The sequence below is a fragment of the Asparagus officinalis genome, chromosome 1 (assembly GCF_001876935.1).
Source record: "Asparagus officinalis chromosome 1, Aspof.V1, whole genome shotgun sequence".
In the NCBI taxonomy this organism is placed as follows: domain Eukaryota; kingdom Viridiplantae; phylum Streptophyta; class Magnoliopsida; order Asparagales; family Asparagaceae; genus Asparagus; species Asparagus officinalis.
The window spans coordinates 91091344-91109525 of NC_033794.1; the positions used below are offsets into that span (position 1 = coordinate 91091344).

Here is an 18182-nt window from a genome sequence, read left to right on the forward strand (position 1 = left end):
TACCTTTGCTTTTGAATAGATGTACCTTATTAAACTTGGGTGAATTCAAGAGCATTTCCATCTGGGTCTCTCGTAAAGATTGCTGGCCTACCAGAGCGACTGAGAGTATAGGTGATTCCTGCAAACAAAATTAACCGGCTAAGTCACATGCCATAACCATTTCATATTAACAAGGTTTATAACGGTAATTAAATACAAGGTTAATTGCAGTTAGACCCCTGTGCTATCACCCAATTGCGGATAGCCCGCCTATAGTTTGATTGTTGTAGATAAATCCCGAGTAACTTTTTATTTGACTCTTTTACCCTTAGAGTTTTTTTCTTTTTTTTTGGGACAAAGAGATTTGGGAGTAACAAGAGTCAAAAGCATTTCACTCAGACAGTCTATAGAAAAGGGGATCTATCCGCAACTGGTGACAGTACAGGGAGTGTCCGCAATTAACCCTTAAATATAACTTAAGCTGGGCATTCTTCTGAGGAGATATGTATCAGTTACCTTTTCATTCAGTTAAATGGTGGTTACCATGTATATGTTTCATACTTCTCATAGGTTCATTTCCTGACTGACTGTAACTGAGATGAGTTTTACAGAATATATACATGTTTGTTGACCTATTAAGCAGAGAATTCTATATGCGAGCTGGGTGTGACAGAGGGAAGTTTGACAAGCTACAGGTTAGTTGACAAGCTACAAGTTAAAAAAACGAAGCAAAAAAGGCTGCACTGTCAGGATTCAGCCCAAGGAGCCAGGTACACACCGATAAGGATAATTCTATTAAATAAAAGGTAGAATTAAAGAAATGTATAAGTATAACGAAACATACATATAATTTCAAGAGAAATGGACAAATGTTAATAATAGAGAAGGGCTCCAAAGCCCATGGTTCTATAGATCCTGCAGAAACGTTCTTTACACGTGTTAATTGACCAGAGTGTTATAACAAATGCTAAACTGGGACATTCAACAATATAAATGAATTTTTTTCATATTTACTTCTTAATTCAGTCAAGGTCTAAAGAAGCATAATATATGAAAATCCACCAGATGATAGAATTTTTGCCAGGTTCCTACCAGGAAATTTGTCAATTTCATAATCAAGCACCCACTTGTTAAGCCAACAAATACACCTGCAGAGGTAAACAGATTGCTATTGACTTTTACAGTTTGAAAGGGTTTGACTTCAATATTTCTGCTCTTTGACGCTACTCGCTTCATGGGGACTTAGCTCACTCTTTAAAGAAAGACTTTCAGCATAAAGTAAATAATAATTTATTTCAAGGCAGTCTACCAACATCAACATCCAAGCTCTTTCCTACTAAGGGAAGTCCGCTAGTAGTTGGCTCAACGTTGAGAAGTATCCTTGATATGGGATGGCAACATGCCACTAGACCTAGTGATATAAGAAATCTCTCTTAAGAGAGAGATTCTCTAAGTAAGACTGATTTTAATGGTGGTTCTTACTGAAAAATAAAACTTCTAGATTTTACAGTTGACATGATCTTTTACAGTCCGTGTTAAAAATGATAAACCGGGAATGTTCAGAAATATCAAGGAGAAAACTATATCAACACTTTAAATTCAGTTGAAGTCAAAATATGATGAATATTTGGTTATCACCAACCGAGATCTGAGATAAAGTTTTGTACTTAGTAATTTGCCAAACAAAAAATAAAATATCTAGGATTTATTTTAACACAACACCATTCCATAAATAAGTAGATAACTAACACACTAGATGTTTGGCCCAAAAAAGGGAATGGCTTCAACAATTTTCACATGCGACAGTACTATCATGATATCATCACTGGGACCTTCCCACTACTTAAAGAGGGGGTCTCAGAATATGGCGCGTAATAATGAATCTTAATGTGGGAGATCAGCATCATCATACAGGCTATTTCCCGTGAATGACTTCAGCTTATATTTAGCTCCAACCTGGGAAGTTCCGGGATAGCAATGCCAAAACTTCTATGCTTGGCTGTCAGCATGCCACCAGAGCTCTATTTGTTAGGGAATATTTCTATAAGAAATCTAATATCTTTAATAATTGAAGGTTGAAAATTCAAGAAATCTCAATTTGGAGTCAATATAAGAAGTGAGAGTGGCTTTTATCCCTAAGGAGTTATTTTATTTGGTGTTGTTATCGAAGTTAAATGAGATTTCATCTATTTACATATAGTGTCTTAGAGAAATAAAAAAACGTCAAGATATTATTCATCTAACCCTAACCTCTCTTAAATAGAGGTTAGGAGGATATTACAAAATAAGTAAAATCATATCCAATCATATCGCTCAATATCTCAACAATATCTCATAATATATTCCTTAACAGTCTCATTCAAGCTAGAGCATATTTATCATATATGTCTAGCTTGTTACAAATAAAGTGCACACACTCTAATATGTGACGATCTTCAAAAACTTAAAGTAGTCCTAATCTTCTTATCTTTCACTTGGATGTCTTCTAATCAGCTGATCTCCACCGATCAAATGATCCTTGAAGGATTCAACAATAAATGATCCTTTTCAGGATCTAATAACAAATAATCCTTCCTTGAAGGATCCAACAACAAATAATCATTTTTTGCAGGATCCAACAACAAATAATTATTTTTTGCAGGATCTAACAATAAATGATCCTTTTTAGGATCCAACAACAAATGATCATTCATTAAAAAATCCAACAACAGATAATCCTTCTTCAAAGGATAATGATTCAACAACAAATAACCCTCTACAGGATCTAACAGCAAATGATCCTTCCTTGAAGGATCCAATAATAAATGATTCTTCTTTGAAGGATCCAATCAACAAATAATCCTTCTTTAAGGACGTGACAAGTAAATGATCCTTCTGTAAAGGATCCAACAACAAATGATCATTTTTTAAGGATCTGACAAATAAATAATCTAAGAAGTAGAGTTGACTTTGGACTCGAGCAAAGATCAATGAAGTCGACGAGCACAAGTCGATGAGGGCCGGAGTTGGCTCTCATCGGAGCGCATGGTGAACAATATCAAAATATGGATGAACAATGACCGATGAACAATGGGGATTAACAGTAACTTGATGAACAGTAACTCCATGAAAAGTAGCTGGTGGACATTAATTCAATGTCGAGGCTGCCGAGGGGAAGCATGAGTTTTTAACAAGAAACCCCCACGGCGGCTCGATGTAGACGGTGAAGAAAGAGGTCCTTCTAGGATCAAGAGGAATATCATGTAGAAAAATAGAAAAAGGACAAGATATTATTCATCTAACTCTATCCTCTCTTAAATAGATGTTAGAAGGATATTACAAAATAGGTATGAGATAAAATCATATCCAATCATATCGCCCAATATCTCAACATTATATATTTCTTAACGTGTCTGAAATATCCAAATGATGTTATAAATAAATAAGAGTGTATATTGACTTGCATTTGCAAAATAATACGCCTACTTGCAACTACAAATTAGCGTAATAAACAAGTTTGTACATTTATTAGCAAAATGCAAAGCAGTATACTGATTCACAATATGATGATATACTCAACTAATAAATAATTTAATGAATAAAAAATGAAATGAAAATAAAATAATAAAATAAAATGAGACAGAGAGAGATAAGCAGTTACCTTCTCTATGAAGAAATCAAAGAACATGATTGTGAATAGAAAGCAAGGAGCAACAAAAGTGTGGTGTCCAACAAGCCAAGTGCTGATTTGGGGGCAAATGGTTAGGTGTCAACATGGTACTCAAATGGGCTACGTGTCAACAAGCAGAGGCAGAACTTGATTTTGTATAAGTGTTGTCCACTTCACCTCCCAACAACATTTGAATTTATACCCAAACACCCATGGAGATTACTGGGCTCATGGGGTTTACTGGATCATTACTGAATTATTAGGGACAAACGGGTAACTGTGAAAGATATTGCATCACATGAGTTCCTGTACATATCACATCATTCTCCAATTGAACTATTTTGGCTATCAATTAAAAAGTTGAAATTGATTTTATATTGGCGATTCTACTAATTATGAGCTTCATTTCCTTGTTTTCAACAGTCTATACTTGCTAGCAACTGATTCAAATTACTTTTCCATGTTATTAATTTATATATGATAGTGTTTTCTTCAAACCTATAATTTAGGAGAGACGAACCACTTACCAACTCCGAGTCTCTCAATAACTTAACAATATACGCAGAATTTATAACCTTACTGATAGCAAGTCTATATAACTTAAGAATATCCTCAGAACTTCCAGTGGACTAGAAAACAAAATATAACTATTGTATGTCCCTCCTCTGGTTCCATAAAATGGAATTTTCATATTTCGATTTTGACCATATGCTTATTGTATTTTACCAAAGGTGCATACAGACTGGATATGGACCAGATATAACATTTACCATATTCGTATCCACTTACTAACAACGCATATCAATACAAATTTGGATGTAGTTCGGTAACGAAAAACCAATATCCTTATCCATCAAAGTTGAATATGGATACAGATTGGATGAGAATATCTCACATATGAGAAAAACTGATAAAATTCAGAAGTGTATGTGCACATGCTATACAATACAAGAGTTGTCCAAATAAAACAAACTATCTCAAATCATAGTTCACAGTTCACACATGCCTACAAGTTTAAAATTAGACCTCTGGATCATGAACATCAGCTTTAGGTCAACTAATTCAAGGCCAAAATAGTTTTACCCCTATGGTGAACAAGTATTCAGATATCTCGATCCAAAATTGGATATTTTCCCTATATCCATATCTCCCCATCCGAATCCTATAAAAAATTTAAATGATATATGTTTCCTCATCCACCCAGATATGATTATTTACTCTCATACTCTATCGGACATGAATATGGATGTATCTGCGGATATCCATATCGTTTTGCATCCCTAATTTTACATCTATGTATCGGGTGTTCTCTAAATTTAGATATACAGTATTGAACCACCTTCAGTATCCACACTCATAGAATTTCCATACTTTCCAACATTCACACAAATACAAAATAGATACTAGATATATCACGTACACAGCATAAGAAAAACTTGATGCTTTCGACTACTCACCAGCTTTATCAAAGATTTCTTTGAGCTTTGCCACATTTTTTATTGCAATACAGGCATGACGGTCACGTCCTCCATGTTCAGGTCGTCCTGTCAAGGGATCAGGGTTTGGAAGTTCCATCAAATGGATCATCTCGTCACCGATCCACAGCCAAGCACCTCTGTATGGAAGTTTATCATTTGGCCTTGCTTCATTAATTTTAAGACCTGGTATTGTACATAAATATATTGAATCATTTGAAGAGGAAAGGTAAAGGAAGAAAACATGAAATACAAAAAAGCCTAACTTGTAAGTCATGACTGAGATATACCCAAGATGTTCTGATAGAACTCAAGTGACTTCTCAAGGTTTTGACATAGAATACCCACATGGTGGATACTAACAACTCCATAATCTGCATCAAACACGACAATGTATTATTAGAGAAAAGAGAGAAGATACGACAATGTGATGAAGCATTTTCTGGTATATAAGTCGTAGAATATTGAATAACGGCATTTATTTGGACAAACATCCTTGCTATCATTGTTAACATACTGATGTGCTACTGTGGTTTTACTTACATACAAGAGTATATGATGAAGCTTCTAATCACATGTCTAGTTAAATAAAGCAATAAAGGAGTATTCACTATAAATAAATAAAACATGATTAACTTCAAGGACAAATGAGACAGTTCAATTGGTTTTCCTTAGCACGACAAGCAGATTCATCATCACTAGGCTGTTCTTACTTCAACAATAGTAACACCAGCTATGGATCGCCATCATAATCATTTTGAATGTTGATAATTGTTGGTAACACCATCTACTGATGATCATAATAAATAGTTTACATGTTGATGTATGAAGAGTAAAATGATGCTCTACAATTTTTCCAACTAAACATATACATTTCATATATTTTTATACAAAGATCGTCCATTTATCGACAAGACTTTTGATAAGCACTAAACATATGGACGTATACCTTGTTATGACTGGCATGTGCATGTTAACATAATCCTATATTTGTGCAACAACCGTTAATACACTATAAACAATTTGAAATTAGCCCCTCTAGCTAGAGGCCAAGAATACTTTGTCAGTTTTTTTCCTTCATTTTTTGGTGCAACAGCGGTTGTACCCATATGCTTTCAAATCAAAACCCCAAAAAATGCTTCACGGGTGCACAAATTGGGGAAATATTATGCAACATCAGAGTTAAATCCACTGATTTAAACCTTATTTTGGTAAATTTTGCTAATAGTTTTGGTTGATTTGATAATTTGGTTGACAACTACACAACTGTGGTTAACAATTTAGATCATAAATATAACAACGCATACCCAAAACAAGGGTGATATTTCACTAAATTACTCAACTTTTAACTAGAATCTACAACCTCAGCTACTCCAACACTTGTAAAGTATGATAACATATAGTTCACCTATCAAATCTCGCCCTGATGTTATACAATAATTAATTAGGAAAAAAAAGAAAGCTACAGAATGATCCAAAATAACAAGCATAAACCAATTAATCCTTCTACCCTCCCAAGCTTCCTCTACTATTTCTCAACTACTAGAGGAATGATTGTTTTATTCTTGGTTAACACTCAAACGAGCCAGCAGGCCCAGCACCGATTTATAGAGAAATTGTCCTTCAAATAAACACATAACTCACAAAATAAAAGCTTTCAGATTCTTCTACTTACTGATTTTTGGATTTTTATATTACTATATAATAACAGTTTTTTAATGACTATTTTTATATTACTATATAATAACAGTTTTTAATGACTAACATCATACTTCCTTTAAAAGCACGAGTTCAGGAAAATCTTTTTATAGTCAATATTACCCTTCTCTATTTTGAATATTACATTTAAATTTAATCTATTCTAATTCTAATCATATCTTATCTAATTCTAATCCCATAGGAACTATTTATAGCTCAACAATTAAAAAAAAATATTAACAAACTATGTGAAATATTATTTTAAAATTTTTACTTAAATTTTAATCTATCTAAATACTAATGATATCCTATATTAACCCCACATGAACTACCTATAGCTCATTTTAAAAAATAAGATTAAGATTTAATTCAAAAATTACACAATATATCTTTAAAAGTTTGAATTTACCAAAAACACCTTGACTTTTCAAAACTTAAAACAACAAACATGAAATCTAAAAATTAAAAATAACCCCCGAGGAATTTAAAAATTACAATTACACCCTCAATATTTCTAAAATTGTAGAAACAACCTCAAAAGTTCAAATTAGAAAAAAACACCCTAAATTCAGTGACTTCAAAACTTGCAAACAACATAGATAGATTTTATGGATTACCATTAGACACTTAAAAACTTAAAATTTGTAATAAATAACCTCAAAGTTACATAAACTACAAAAACACCCTCAAAATTTAAAAAATCACAAAATTCCTAAAATTGTAAAGCTTATAACCGGTAGACATCAAATCTGAAAATTATCAGCAGATTGCGAAAAATTTAAATTTATCAAAAAACAACTCAAAGTTTTAGTAATTGTAAAAAATCACGCTCAAAATTTTAGAGTTGAAAGACGCAACTTAACATTTGAAAACTTACCACCAACTCATAAAACATAAAATTTATAAGCACCCAACATAAAATTTAAAATTTTCAAAAAAAAATATATTAAAGTTAAAAAAATTACAAAACACACCCTCAAAAGTTTAAAATCATAAAAGGCTGAAATTCGGCAAGGAAAAGAGTAAATGTTTGATATTATTTCATTAAAATATATAAGTTTAAGTTTTAATTTAAAGTTTATCATCCCTTTTCAGCATCTAAAAGCAGTCTAAATTAACGCTGGTAAAAAATAACAATTACGATAGATTAAAACTATCCAGTTAAGGAATAAAAATTTAAAAAATATATAATAGATTAAAAATTAATGTTACTGTATAAATTTAAGGAACTACATATAATTTTAGTAATAATATTAATTGATAGAAGACTAAATTGCATAAAACTAACAAAAAACTATAATATAATAAGTTAGCATTAATTGATTATAATGTATAAACATTCATCTTTGATGTTGATAATATTTATAGAGTGAAAAAATACAATGAATTTTGCATGAAAAACTATCAGAAAGTTTAGAGATATTATTTAAAAAAATCAAGCTGTTTTTATTTCAAATAGAGAAGTGAAGTAAATAAACCCAAAATACAGAAACATTCATGAATCGCTTGAACTGACATTGACGAAAGGTATAATTTTGTCCCAATTAAAAAAAAATTCATCGTGAAAGATACAAGAAAAATTAGTTTGTTTTTTATTATAAATTTTCATACTTTATTCTTAAAATACTAAATGAATCATAAACTTAATATAAAATTACATATAAATAATCTTACAATAGAAACTAAAGTGAAGTTATTGATCGAATCATAAACTTAATATAAAATTACATATAAATAATCTTACAATAGAAACTAAAGTGAAGTTATTGATCAACTATGTTGCGAGATATAATAAGCAAGTGAAGTTATTGATCAACTATGTTGCGAGATATAATAAGCCAGATAAGATGAGAGAAATCACTATAATGGACAAAAGGTATATACATGATAATTAGTTACAATAACGTAAGTAAAAAAAATTAAAATTGATATTTTTCTTTTTTTTATATGTGATATGACTCTACAAGCAAATTTATTTGGGGATATGACTACTAGTAAAGGATTAGTTTTTAAAGACACGATAAAAAATAAGCACATAATAGCACTGTTAGATTTCAAGATCTTTAAATATTAAGGTAACATATTTTACTACTAAAATTTTAATTAAAGGTCACTCAACATAAAATTCACATTATGCCTGTCGCGTGTTATCGTAAATTGTGTTAACAATATATACCAACACAAAGATACAACTTATTAAAGAAATAAAAGAATGATAAGTAAACCATGCAAACATACATATAACACAATAAAAAAAATATTACACTATAAAGCTAATACGCATGGCTTATTCAAAATAAGCTGCTAATATAGAAGCATATCCATCAAGGCTCTTTACAAATACAAAACAAATTTAAACTATTGATATGTGCAATAATCACAATATCAAAGAGGTATGATCTTATAAGACCTACTCTAAAATTTTTATAATTAAATTTAAAAACACTCTACCAATATACGGACATGCTATTGGACCTATAATGTAAAGATAACTACTATTTATAATAAAGTTGAGCCGTAGTTCTAGCTTGCAAAGGCTACAACAAGAAGATTGAATAGACATGTTAATAAGAATGTCCAAATGATAAATATCATAGAATTACTAATAAAGTAGTACCAATGTTGAGTAATATCCATTCTTCATGAAATAAACATATCAAAATTAAATATTAACATTATAATCTAAGCCAAGTTGATAATAAAAATACAGTTATTTAGTTCAGACTATTATGGAAAATGATACAGATAGAGTAAAAGTAACATTATTTAACTCGACAGAAACTCTTATTGGATGCACACCAGAAGAATTCATTGCAGAGAAAAAAGAGCTAACTCCTAACCTTTTTAAAAAAATAAATTAGAAACACAAAAATTTCATAAATATGAAATTAACATTTAGTCTCATTGAAACACAAAAATAATCAAAGTCTGTATTTCTAGAATTTTTGTTGGAAATTAACATTTAGTCTCATTGAAACACAAAAATAATCAAAGTCTGTATTTCTAGAATTTTTGTTGAACATCAAAAATGCATTCAACGTATTTCTAGAATTTTTGTTGAACATCAAAAATGCATTCAACTTCTTTGTGAAGTAAGACGAGAAGACAACATGAACGAGCTCAGGGAAAAATAATTACACAAAAATCCAGCTCTAGCATGATATCACAATCAATATAGATGATGAAGACACAACTCTAGAATTGCTCAGGAAAAAGATAAAGGTGGAGAAAGATTTATCTTAACTCAATAGAAAGAATAAAAGATTTATTTTCCGAATATTTTATAGAATAGCTTAATTTTTTGATTAAAACCAGAAATCTTTAGAAAAGATTTTCATGAACTCTTTTAAATATTTTTATATGGTTATGTGGATGCTTATATCATATAAAATATACTAGAGTTAGCATTAACATTTAGTCAATGATTTTTTCTGAAGTCTATCAATTAATTAGCAACAAACTTCATATTCTCTTTAGTTTCATTTTAGCCCACTTTTAATTAATCATCTTGGCTTTTTAGCTTTAATTATACATCTTTATTTTATAACACTACTTTTTTTAAAGTGTTTTTCACTTTTACAACATTATACTTTCAAGCTTGGTTTCATGTCGGTCTAAATCACGTTAAAATTCAAATTGGCTTTAGATTTCATTTGTTTCCTGTTAATTTAATTATCAACATAAAATTTTAAATTTGGTGTAGCCCATTCAAACAAAAATCAAAGATAATAAATAATCACAATGCTAAAATTTTAAAGACATAAGTGAGCAAAAACGATCAAAGTGGAACTGAGGAACAAATTTTAGTAAGTAAGTAAATTAAAATATTTAATCATGATATTTAAATGCACGTGCATAAAACCTAGTATTGATAAAAAAGGAAGCCTTTTTTTAACAATTGAATTGATCACTGAAGTAATTATAAGGATTGCAACAGAAAAGACTAACCATTGGAGCTGCTAACAGGGTCAGGATCTTCTCTAGCGAGAAGATCGGGCTCAGCTGATGCCTTGGCTTTGGTTTTCAGCAAGCTGATCCCATGATGTTTTCCAATTTGAGCAAAATTTGGGGATTTGGTAATTGCGATTCTAGGGTTTGCAACGGGGTTCAGCGGAGGAGCCACAAAAGAGGAGAAGCACCGGATCGCCATTATCCCTCAAACTTCACAGCAGGACCTTTCTTTTTGGCTGGGATGTGCATATGAGCTTGGATCCGGTCACCGAACGGTGAGGGTAAGGGATATACAGGAGTGCTGCGTGTCACTTCTACGGAAAATAGGGGTATTTTTGGGTTATTTGCATATACACCTTACATTATGGATAACTTGCAAAAGTGCCCCCATACCATCAAATTATTAACTTTGGGAAAACAAATACTCCTAAAATTAAGAAATCGTCAACTTAGTGATAAAATTTCAATTATTTTGCTGGTAAGCTTTTTTTTGTTGGTAAGTTTTATATTGCAATTATAAATTAGCTGCTCAAAGTTGACGGAGTTTTTCTCTTCAGGCAAACTTCTTGGAGAATTGAATACAACATCTATTACTCTTATCCCCAAAGTGGAGAGCCCTAGGTATGCATCTAATTTTCGGCTATTTCTTGTTGCAATTTTCTTGGTGAAGCTCAGTCAGCTTTTGTGAAGGGTAGGCATATTGTGAGCAATGTGCTAATGGGGCATGAATTAATGAAACATTAATGAAACATTATGGTAGAAAATGCATGATTAATGTTGACATTCGAAAGGCTTATGATACCCTTGATTGGGAGTTTTTTTGCATGATATGTTAAGAGGGGCTTGGTTTTCCAATGGAATTTATATATTAAGTTGATTATGATGTGACTTAGTCCAAAGTTCTCAATCTTCTTCAATGGGTCTTTACATTGTTGCTTCCCTGGAATGAGAGGGTTGAGAGAGGGTGATCCCTTTATCTCCCTACCTCTTTGTTATATGCATGGAGTACTTGACTAGGAGATTCGGTATGTCGAGGAGTAACGCTAGCTCTTTTTAAATTTCATCCTAAATGATTAATCCCTTAGTCTTTGCTGATGATCTCTTGATGTTTGGGAAGGGGGACCTTGAGACCATGATACTCCTAAAGTTTAGCTCTTGATGAGTTTAGTAATAATACTTCATGGCTAGTTGCTAATCCATCTAAATGCGCAATATTTTTTTGGGGGTGTAAGCAACGATATCAAGAATAATATCCCGGCAAATTTGGGGTATAGAGAAGGTATGTTGGGATTAAATATTTTGGGGTGTCCCCCATGGCGGCTAAAAGATTATCGGTAGCTGGTTGCAGGGAATTGGTTTGTAAACTTACTAAAAGAATCCGAGGTTAGCATGTGAGAAAACTATCTTATGCGGGAAGGATCCGATTAGTGAAAAGTGTTGTACTTGGCATTCACTTACATCGGCCTTTCTCGTTATGTGTTGCCTGGCCAAAACTGTCCTTGAATTAATTGACAGAACCTGCAGGAATTTTATTTGGGGTGGGTCTCATGATGCTGGTGGTGTTCCTCTTGTTTGTTTGGGATGTAAATGTGTAGAGGTAAAGCTGTTGGAGCGCGGCTTGGGTCTATACTCAGCTATGAGGTGGAATAGAGTGCCAGTCTTGAGTTTACTACGGTTCATTCACGAGAAGAAGGACGCTCTTTGGATAAAATGGGTGCACGAGACTTGGCTCGCGTTATCTCATTCGCATCATAAACTCAGTTCTGCCCCCCTGTTACTCAGGAACAAACTGTGTTGGGGGGTCTTGAATTTTCCGAAACACTCATTTATTTTGTGGCCGGTCGCTCACAGCAAGCTTCTGACGAGGATGAGATTGGGTGGAACGGGGGATCTCCAACAACGTACGTTCCATGTATGTTGCGTGGATCTGGCGGAGGGGATCAGGTTCATTTGTTTTTGCGGTGCTGTTCTCCGCTGATGTCTGGACGGGGGTCACGAGCTGGTTTTGTAAGTATAGATTATGTGCAGATGTGAATGGAGTGTTGTGTTTAACCAAATATCGAAGGAAAGGCTAACTTTTGATGAGCAAGTGAAGAGTGACTGCCCTCTCCGCCACAGTTTACCGTGTTTTGGTTCGAGTGCAGTACAAGGGTGCATGGACGGAATCTTTATATTGAGTCTTCAATTTGTTTTCTTGAGCTTTTTGATTCTTGCGTTTGTGTGATCTCGATCGAGTTTTGGTCGCACAGGAATACCTGTTGCTTTTATATGTACAGAATGCTAATTGGTAAATGAAATAAAAAAATTTCAATGACCAAATAAAAGCTTGATGGTTTATTGCTTTGAGGGCTAAGTTTTTCAAAACGATGATTTGAGGGTGGATTTTTGCAACTACTGAGATTTGGAGGGTATGTTTGCAATGCCCATGATTTAACGGTTATATATATGCGTATAACCCTACTTAGTTTCGGTTTTTTACACATTACCCCTCCAAACCTTCCATATTTCAAACTTAACCCCCCAAATCCAGATACCACTTAAGCCGAACCCTCTATCACCCAAATCAAACGAATTGCGAGGTCTCCTTCATCCGATCACAAGTCGTTCACCAGGTGAGCTCAAATCTTAGCTTTGTTGGTTCCACGAAATAATAATTGATTTGATTTCGTGAACTTTCCAATGCCATTTTGACTGTTTCAGTCGCTCTTTTTGAATAAACTTATGCAGTCATGTAAGGGTTAAAAAAAGAAGGGTAGTAAACACTGCGTGTCTAATTGATGGATGAGAGTCATAGAGGTGGAGTCTTTATCAATGGACCTCAATCAACTGTTAGGAGGGGTTCCAGCTTTCCTTGCAGTTTTGGAGGGTGTATTAGTCAATTCAAACTTTTAGTTTCCAAATCTAACAGAAACGAGTGTTCCTTAATTTAACCTTTGAGGAGGTATTTTAACCATCGCGTGAGATTTGGGGGTCAATTAGCAAATGTCTAGATTTGGGGGGTAAATTTGAAAATATGGATGGTTTAGGATGTAGATAGGCCAAAAAACCCTTCAGTCTTCAGCACAACTGTTTTTAGGGGTTTTTACTTATGTACCCTCCAAGGACCAAGGCAACTATACATTCAAATTTACCCTCTAAATGCAGGCATTTACTCGTTCAACCTCAATTACCGCATTGAGTTGAAGTGTTCCCTGAAAAGTTAATGTTACTAAATATTATTCGTATGTTTTATCTTTTTCTGTTAATTTAGTCGAAATTTCCCCCTTCAACCGTTCAAAAACCAACTATGTAAATTAGCAAGTGATAGAATTGAGATCTAAATTAGCAGAAATTTATATCTGGGTTTAAGTTTCAAATATGATTGATTTGGGGGAGGTAGTATATAAGTTAAAAAACCTTTTTTTTTCAAAGAAATTTGTTTAGTGCTCCCTCTGTCAATTTTTATTCATGTATTACTCATAACCTTTAACCTGTTATCTATAACTATATTTAAGAACTTGTTTTTTAAGTTACATCTCTATACTTAGGATAATATATATACTTTTTCTTCAATTTCGAAACTTCAGACTCATTTGACTTTGAAAAATTGATAGCTACAGAAGTTACTATTGAATCATGCATGCCAATATTGATCTCATGATTGCTATTGCCTCTGTTATTAACTTTCTGTCAAGCTAAGTAATTAAATTTGCTTGCGTGATGCCTATTTTTCTGTACAGGTCAAAATTGTTATGTACAAGCTAATGGTTTCACTTCCATGACACTGTTTAGTTGTTGTTAGAGTATAAAATTACATCTCTCAATTATTGTTATCGTAACATTGTATTATTATGGTTATTATTATTATTTGTTATTGTTATTACTATACAATTAGAGTATAAAATTATTGTAATACAGCCTCAAATTCCTGGAAACACATTTAAACCTGGTTCTCAAAGAATAACAAGTATCAGTATTTTGATATTACAATTGTTTCTCAAAATGATAGAGGATTAACAGGCGGGGAGTTATCAATGTAGAGGTAAAGTGTTTAAGCAAAGTAGGGAGAGGATAGACAAACATATTGGTAACAGAGAAGGTCATGCTCATGCTTGAATTATTGACTAAGTATCCCATTTCTGTGAAACTTCATAAACTTTCTTAAATTATTAGGCCGAGGTGTTTAAAAGTACTATATGTTTAGTTAATCCATTTTCTTATGGATCATATGTTGCGTTATCCCTGTCATTTGTTTTGGTCCATTGTTCACAGTCAAGAAGCTGGTAGGAGCTAGGGTAGAGTCACCGTATCAGTCCATTTTTCTTTGAAATGCTCTGAGTAATTCACTGATACCAGACACTAGGATATTTTGGGTCAATTTTTTTCCTTAGGCAGGCAACCGTCCAATATAAGAAAGAGTGCTTTTACATCTTCAAAACTCAAGGAAAGGCATCTCTTACAATATGAACAATAAAAGTAACCCAAAAATTTTTAACATACATCAACCCCCTCTCTTTCACCTCCCCTATTTATCCGTCACATGTCGCTCGCAGACATCCGTGGTGCATGGAGATATGGATTACTGGACCGTTCCTGTATACAAGAAGACATGCATTGTTAATTTACTATATATCATCACGATTGTCACAAAAACTATTCATTTCTAACTCGAACAATATTTACCATGGTGTGTGACTGCGGCCTCGGCTGTGAATTGTTGAAACTTGAATGATTGCTGGAAGCAGAGTAAGCACCAAAACTCGTACCACTGTTGCTACTATTACCAAAATAACCAACAGACTGATAAGAATACCCGAGATTTCTCAACCTGTTCAGTTCTGGCAAGACGACTGTGGCAAGGTCAGGACGGTCTTTTCTCCTCAGCTGAGCACATTTCAAAGCAATCTTAGCAAATGAAAGTGCGTCTTCCACTGGCCAATCAGTCACAGACTGATCAAGCATTTCATGAAACTGTCCTCTCTCGATTGCTCTCTCCACATGGTGGCTTAGCCCCATGGGAGGTTTTGCCGTAATTATCTGAAGTAGCATAATCCCCAGTGAGTATATATCTGACTTGGTACCGAGCATTCCTGTCTGCTGATACTCAGGATCGATATAACAGAATGTTCCAGCGGTGGACGTCATTCTATACTGAGTAACAGTGTCTGCTACAGTCGGAGGTACGAGTCTTGCGAGACCCACGTCGCTGATTTTGCTCGTGTAATTTCGGTCTAAGAGGATGTTTCCAGGTTTGAGATCTCGGTGGACTAATGGTTCGGGTTTTGTTTGGTGGAGGAAGAGGAGAGCGGTGGCTATCTCTGCTGCAATCTTGAAGCGGATGCTCCACGGAATTGTTGGAGTGTTCCCTCGGCGGAAGAGACGGTCGTCTAAGCTACCGTATTCCATGTATTCGTATACTAGGCATCCGTACTCTGGGCAGGCGCCAAGGAGTAACACCATGTTTGGATGCCTGATGCAGCTGAGCACCTCAATCTGTAGGTTGATACATTTATTTAGGGAAAATATGGTAAGAGAAGCACACATGTTAGCAGCTTGATATCGAAATGTGCGAGCCAAAATTATACAAATTTGGCTGAATTGTAAATGATTTATGTTTGACTGCCGAATGCTGTTTCGTCCATATTAAAAGAAAAAACATTGACTTAGCTTATAGAGGATTACCTTTCAATGAGATATGTTGTATTCTTTTTAAGTTTGCACTAGAAATGAAAATGAAAATGGACGTCTGCGGATGCATTTGTATCCATATCCTATTGAATAAGAATATGGATATTAAATATTTGTGTCTCGTCAGGTGCTATAATATGTATACATATATTATTATTTTTTAATTTTTTAATTTCTAATGTGGATGTAGATAGGGGTATCCATTCGGGCTGGGCAAAATGGGTAGCCCGGGCCTGGACCCGGACCTGGGGTGCTCGGGCCGGACCTAGGTCTGGGTCCGGGCCAAACTGGCCGGGCTCTGAGCCTGCCCGAATTTTTTTATTTTTTGGTAAAAAATTATTGAAAATTAGATTAACCTTATTATATTTATATAAGTATGTATTAGTATATACTTACATATGATTATCTAGCTATATTATATATGAAAAAATGAGTATGCTTGGTACCAAGCATAAAAAGTTGTGCTTGATAGTGAGATATCACATTCCCCACCACTCATCCAAATAGTTGCATATCTCCATGCACTCCTCAACCCATGTGAATGTGGTCCCCCATTTGAATGAGTAGAGGTAGATGTGCCACCTCACTACCAAGCACAAAATTTGTGCTTGGTACCAAGCATACCTATTTTTCTCATTATATATATATATATATAAGCTTGGTACCAAGCACAAAAAGTTGTGCTTGGTAGTGAGGTGACATAATCCCCTCAACTCATTCTAATAGTTACATATCTCCATGCACTCCTCAACCCATATGAATGTGATCCCTCATTTGAATGAGTGGAGGGGATTGTGCCACCTCACTACCAAGCACAAAATTTGTACTTGGTACCAAGCATATCCATATTTCTCATATATATCAACTTAAGTGGATGGTCCACCAAAGTTTCTATCCACTCATGTTATCTAGGGATCCTTACATGATATGAATAAACTTTTTATATATATAAATGAGTGGATAGAAACTTTGATGGATAAAGACTTGGTGTCCACTTAAGTTGACGTAAGTTTTACTCTCTCTCTATATATATTGTATATAATTATAACTTTGAGAGAGAGAGAGAATCACATAATGATATATATAACTTATTTATAAATACGTATTATATAGTTAGATATGTATTTGTTACATATTTACATTATGTTTATTTAAGTACAGTTATACACTTTTCTTATATGATATACTTTTATATATCCTAGATGCAATATACTTATATATAATTATACTTATGTACTTATATACACTTATATAATTGTAATTCTATAATATACACGTATAAGTATACTTATAACTACATTGTATATATATATATAAGTGCATGTGGATATGCAACTATTTGAATGAGTGAAGGAGATTATGCCACCTCACTACCAAGCATAACTTTTTATGCTTGGTACCAAGCATACCTATTTTTCTCATATATATGTGTGTGTATATACATACATACATACATACTTGCATACTTAAATATATAAAACTATATACATTTAAGACTTCGGAGCTATGACCATTTTCCTAAAAAAACATATACACTTAGAAATATATATGTATACATTAATGCCCATATCATAATATAATTATATATAAAAATGTATACAATATATATTAAAAATATAGATAATATTATATAAAAAATATATATAAATATAAGAACCGGGCCGGGCTGGGCCCGGGTCGGACTTTACCAAGACGACCCGGAGCCCGGTTGGCCCGGGTTTTCTGAGTTTGTCCCGAGCCCGGGCCAGGTTTGGGCCTGGTCA

General features: G+C 33.5%; 2 protein-coding genes and 1 long non-coding RNA gene across 3 annotated transcripts in view; 1 reads left to right on the forward strand and 2 right to left on the reverse strand.

The window, feature by feature from the left end:
* On the reverse strand, positions 1 to 11035 carry LOC109827916. Its single transcript, XM_020394941.1, has 4 exons — positions 10750 to 11035; positions 5394 to 5477; positions 5086 to 5289; positions 1 to 118 (listed from the first exon to the last, which is right to left on the reverse strand). Exons 1-4 carry the CDS (start codon positions 10949 to 10951, stop codon positions 30 to 32), a joined length of 579 nt encoding a protein of 192 aa, XP_020250530.1. The 5' UTR covers positions 10952 to 11035; the 3' UTR covers positions 1 to 29.
* The window catches only part of LOC109827925, a 9233-nt gene continuing 2138 nt past the window's right edge, over positions 11088 to 18182 (forward strand). Inside the window, exons 1-2 of the long non-coding RNA XR_002243538.1 lie at positions 11088 to 11230; positions 11310 to 11373. This is a non-coding gene — a long non-coding RNA (uncharacterized LOC109827925). The remainder of the gene's footprint in view (positions 11231 to 11309; positions 11374 to 18182) is intronic.
* The window catches only part of LOC109827906 (U-box domain-containing protein 52-like), a 10261-nt gene continuing 7249 nt past the window's right edge, over positions 15171 to 18182 (reverse strand). The window contains exons 8-9 of the mRNA XM_020394933.1: positions 15415 to 16224; positions 15171 to 15324 (exon numbers count right to left, since the gene is read on the reverse strand). Of these exons, the coding sequence (XP_020250522.1) occupies positions 15268 to 15324; positions 15415 to 16224 (867 nt within the window). The 3' untranslated portion in view covers positions 15171 to 15267. The remainder of the gene's footprint in view (positions 15325 to 15414; positions 16225 to 18182) is intronic.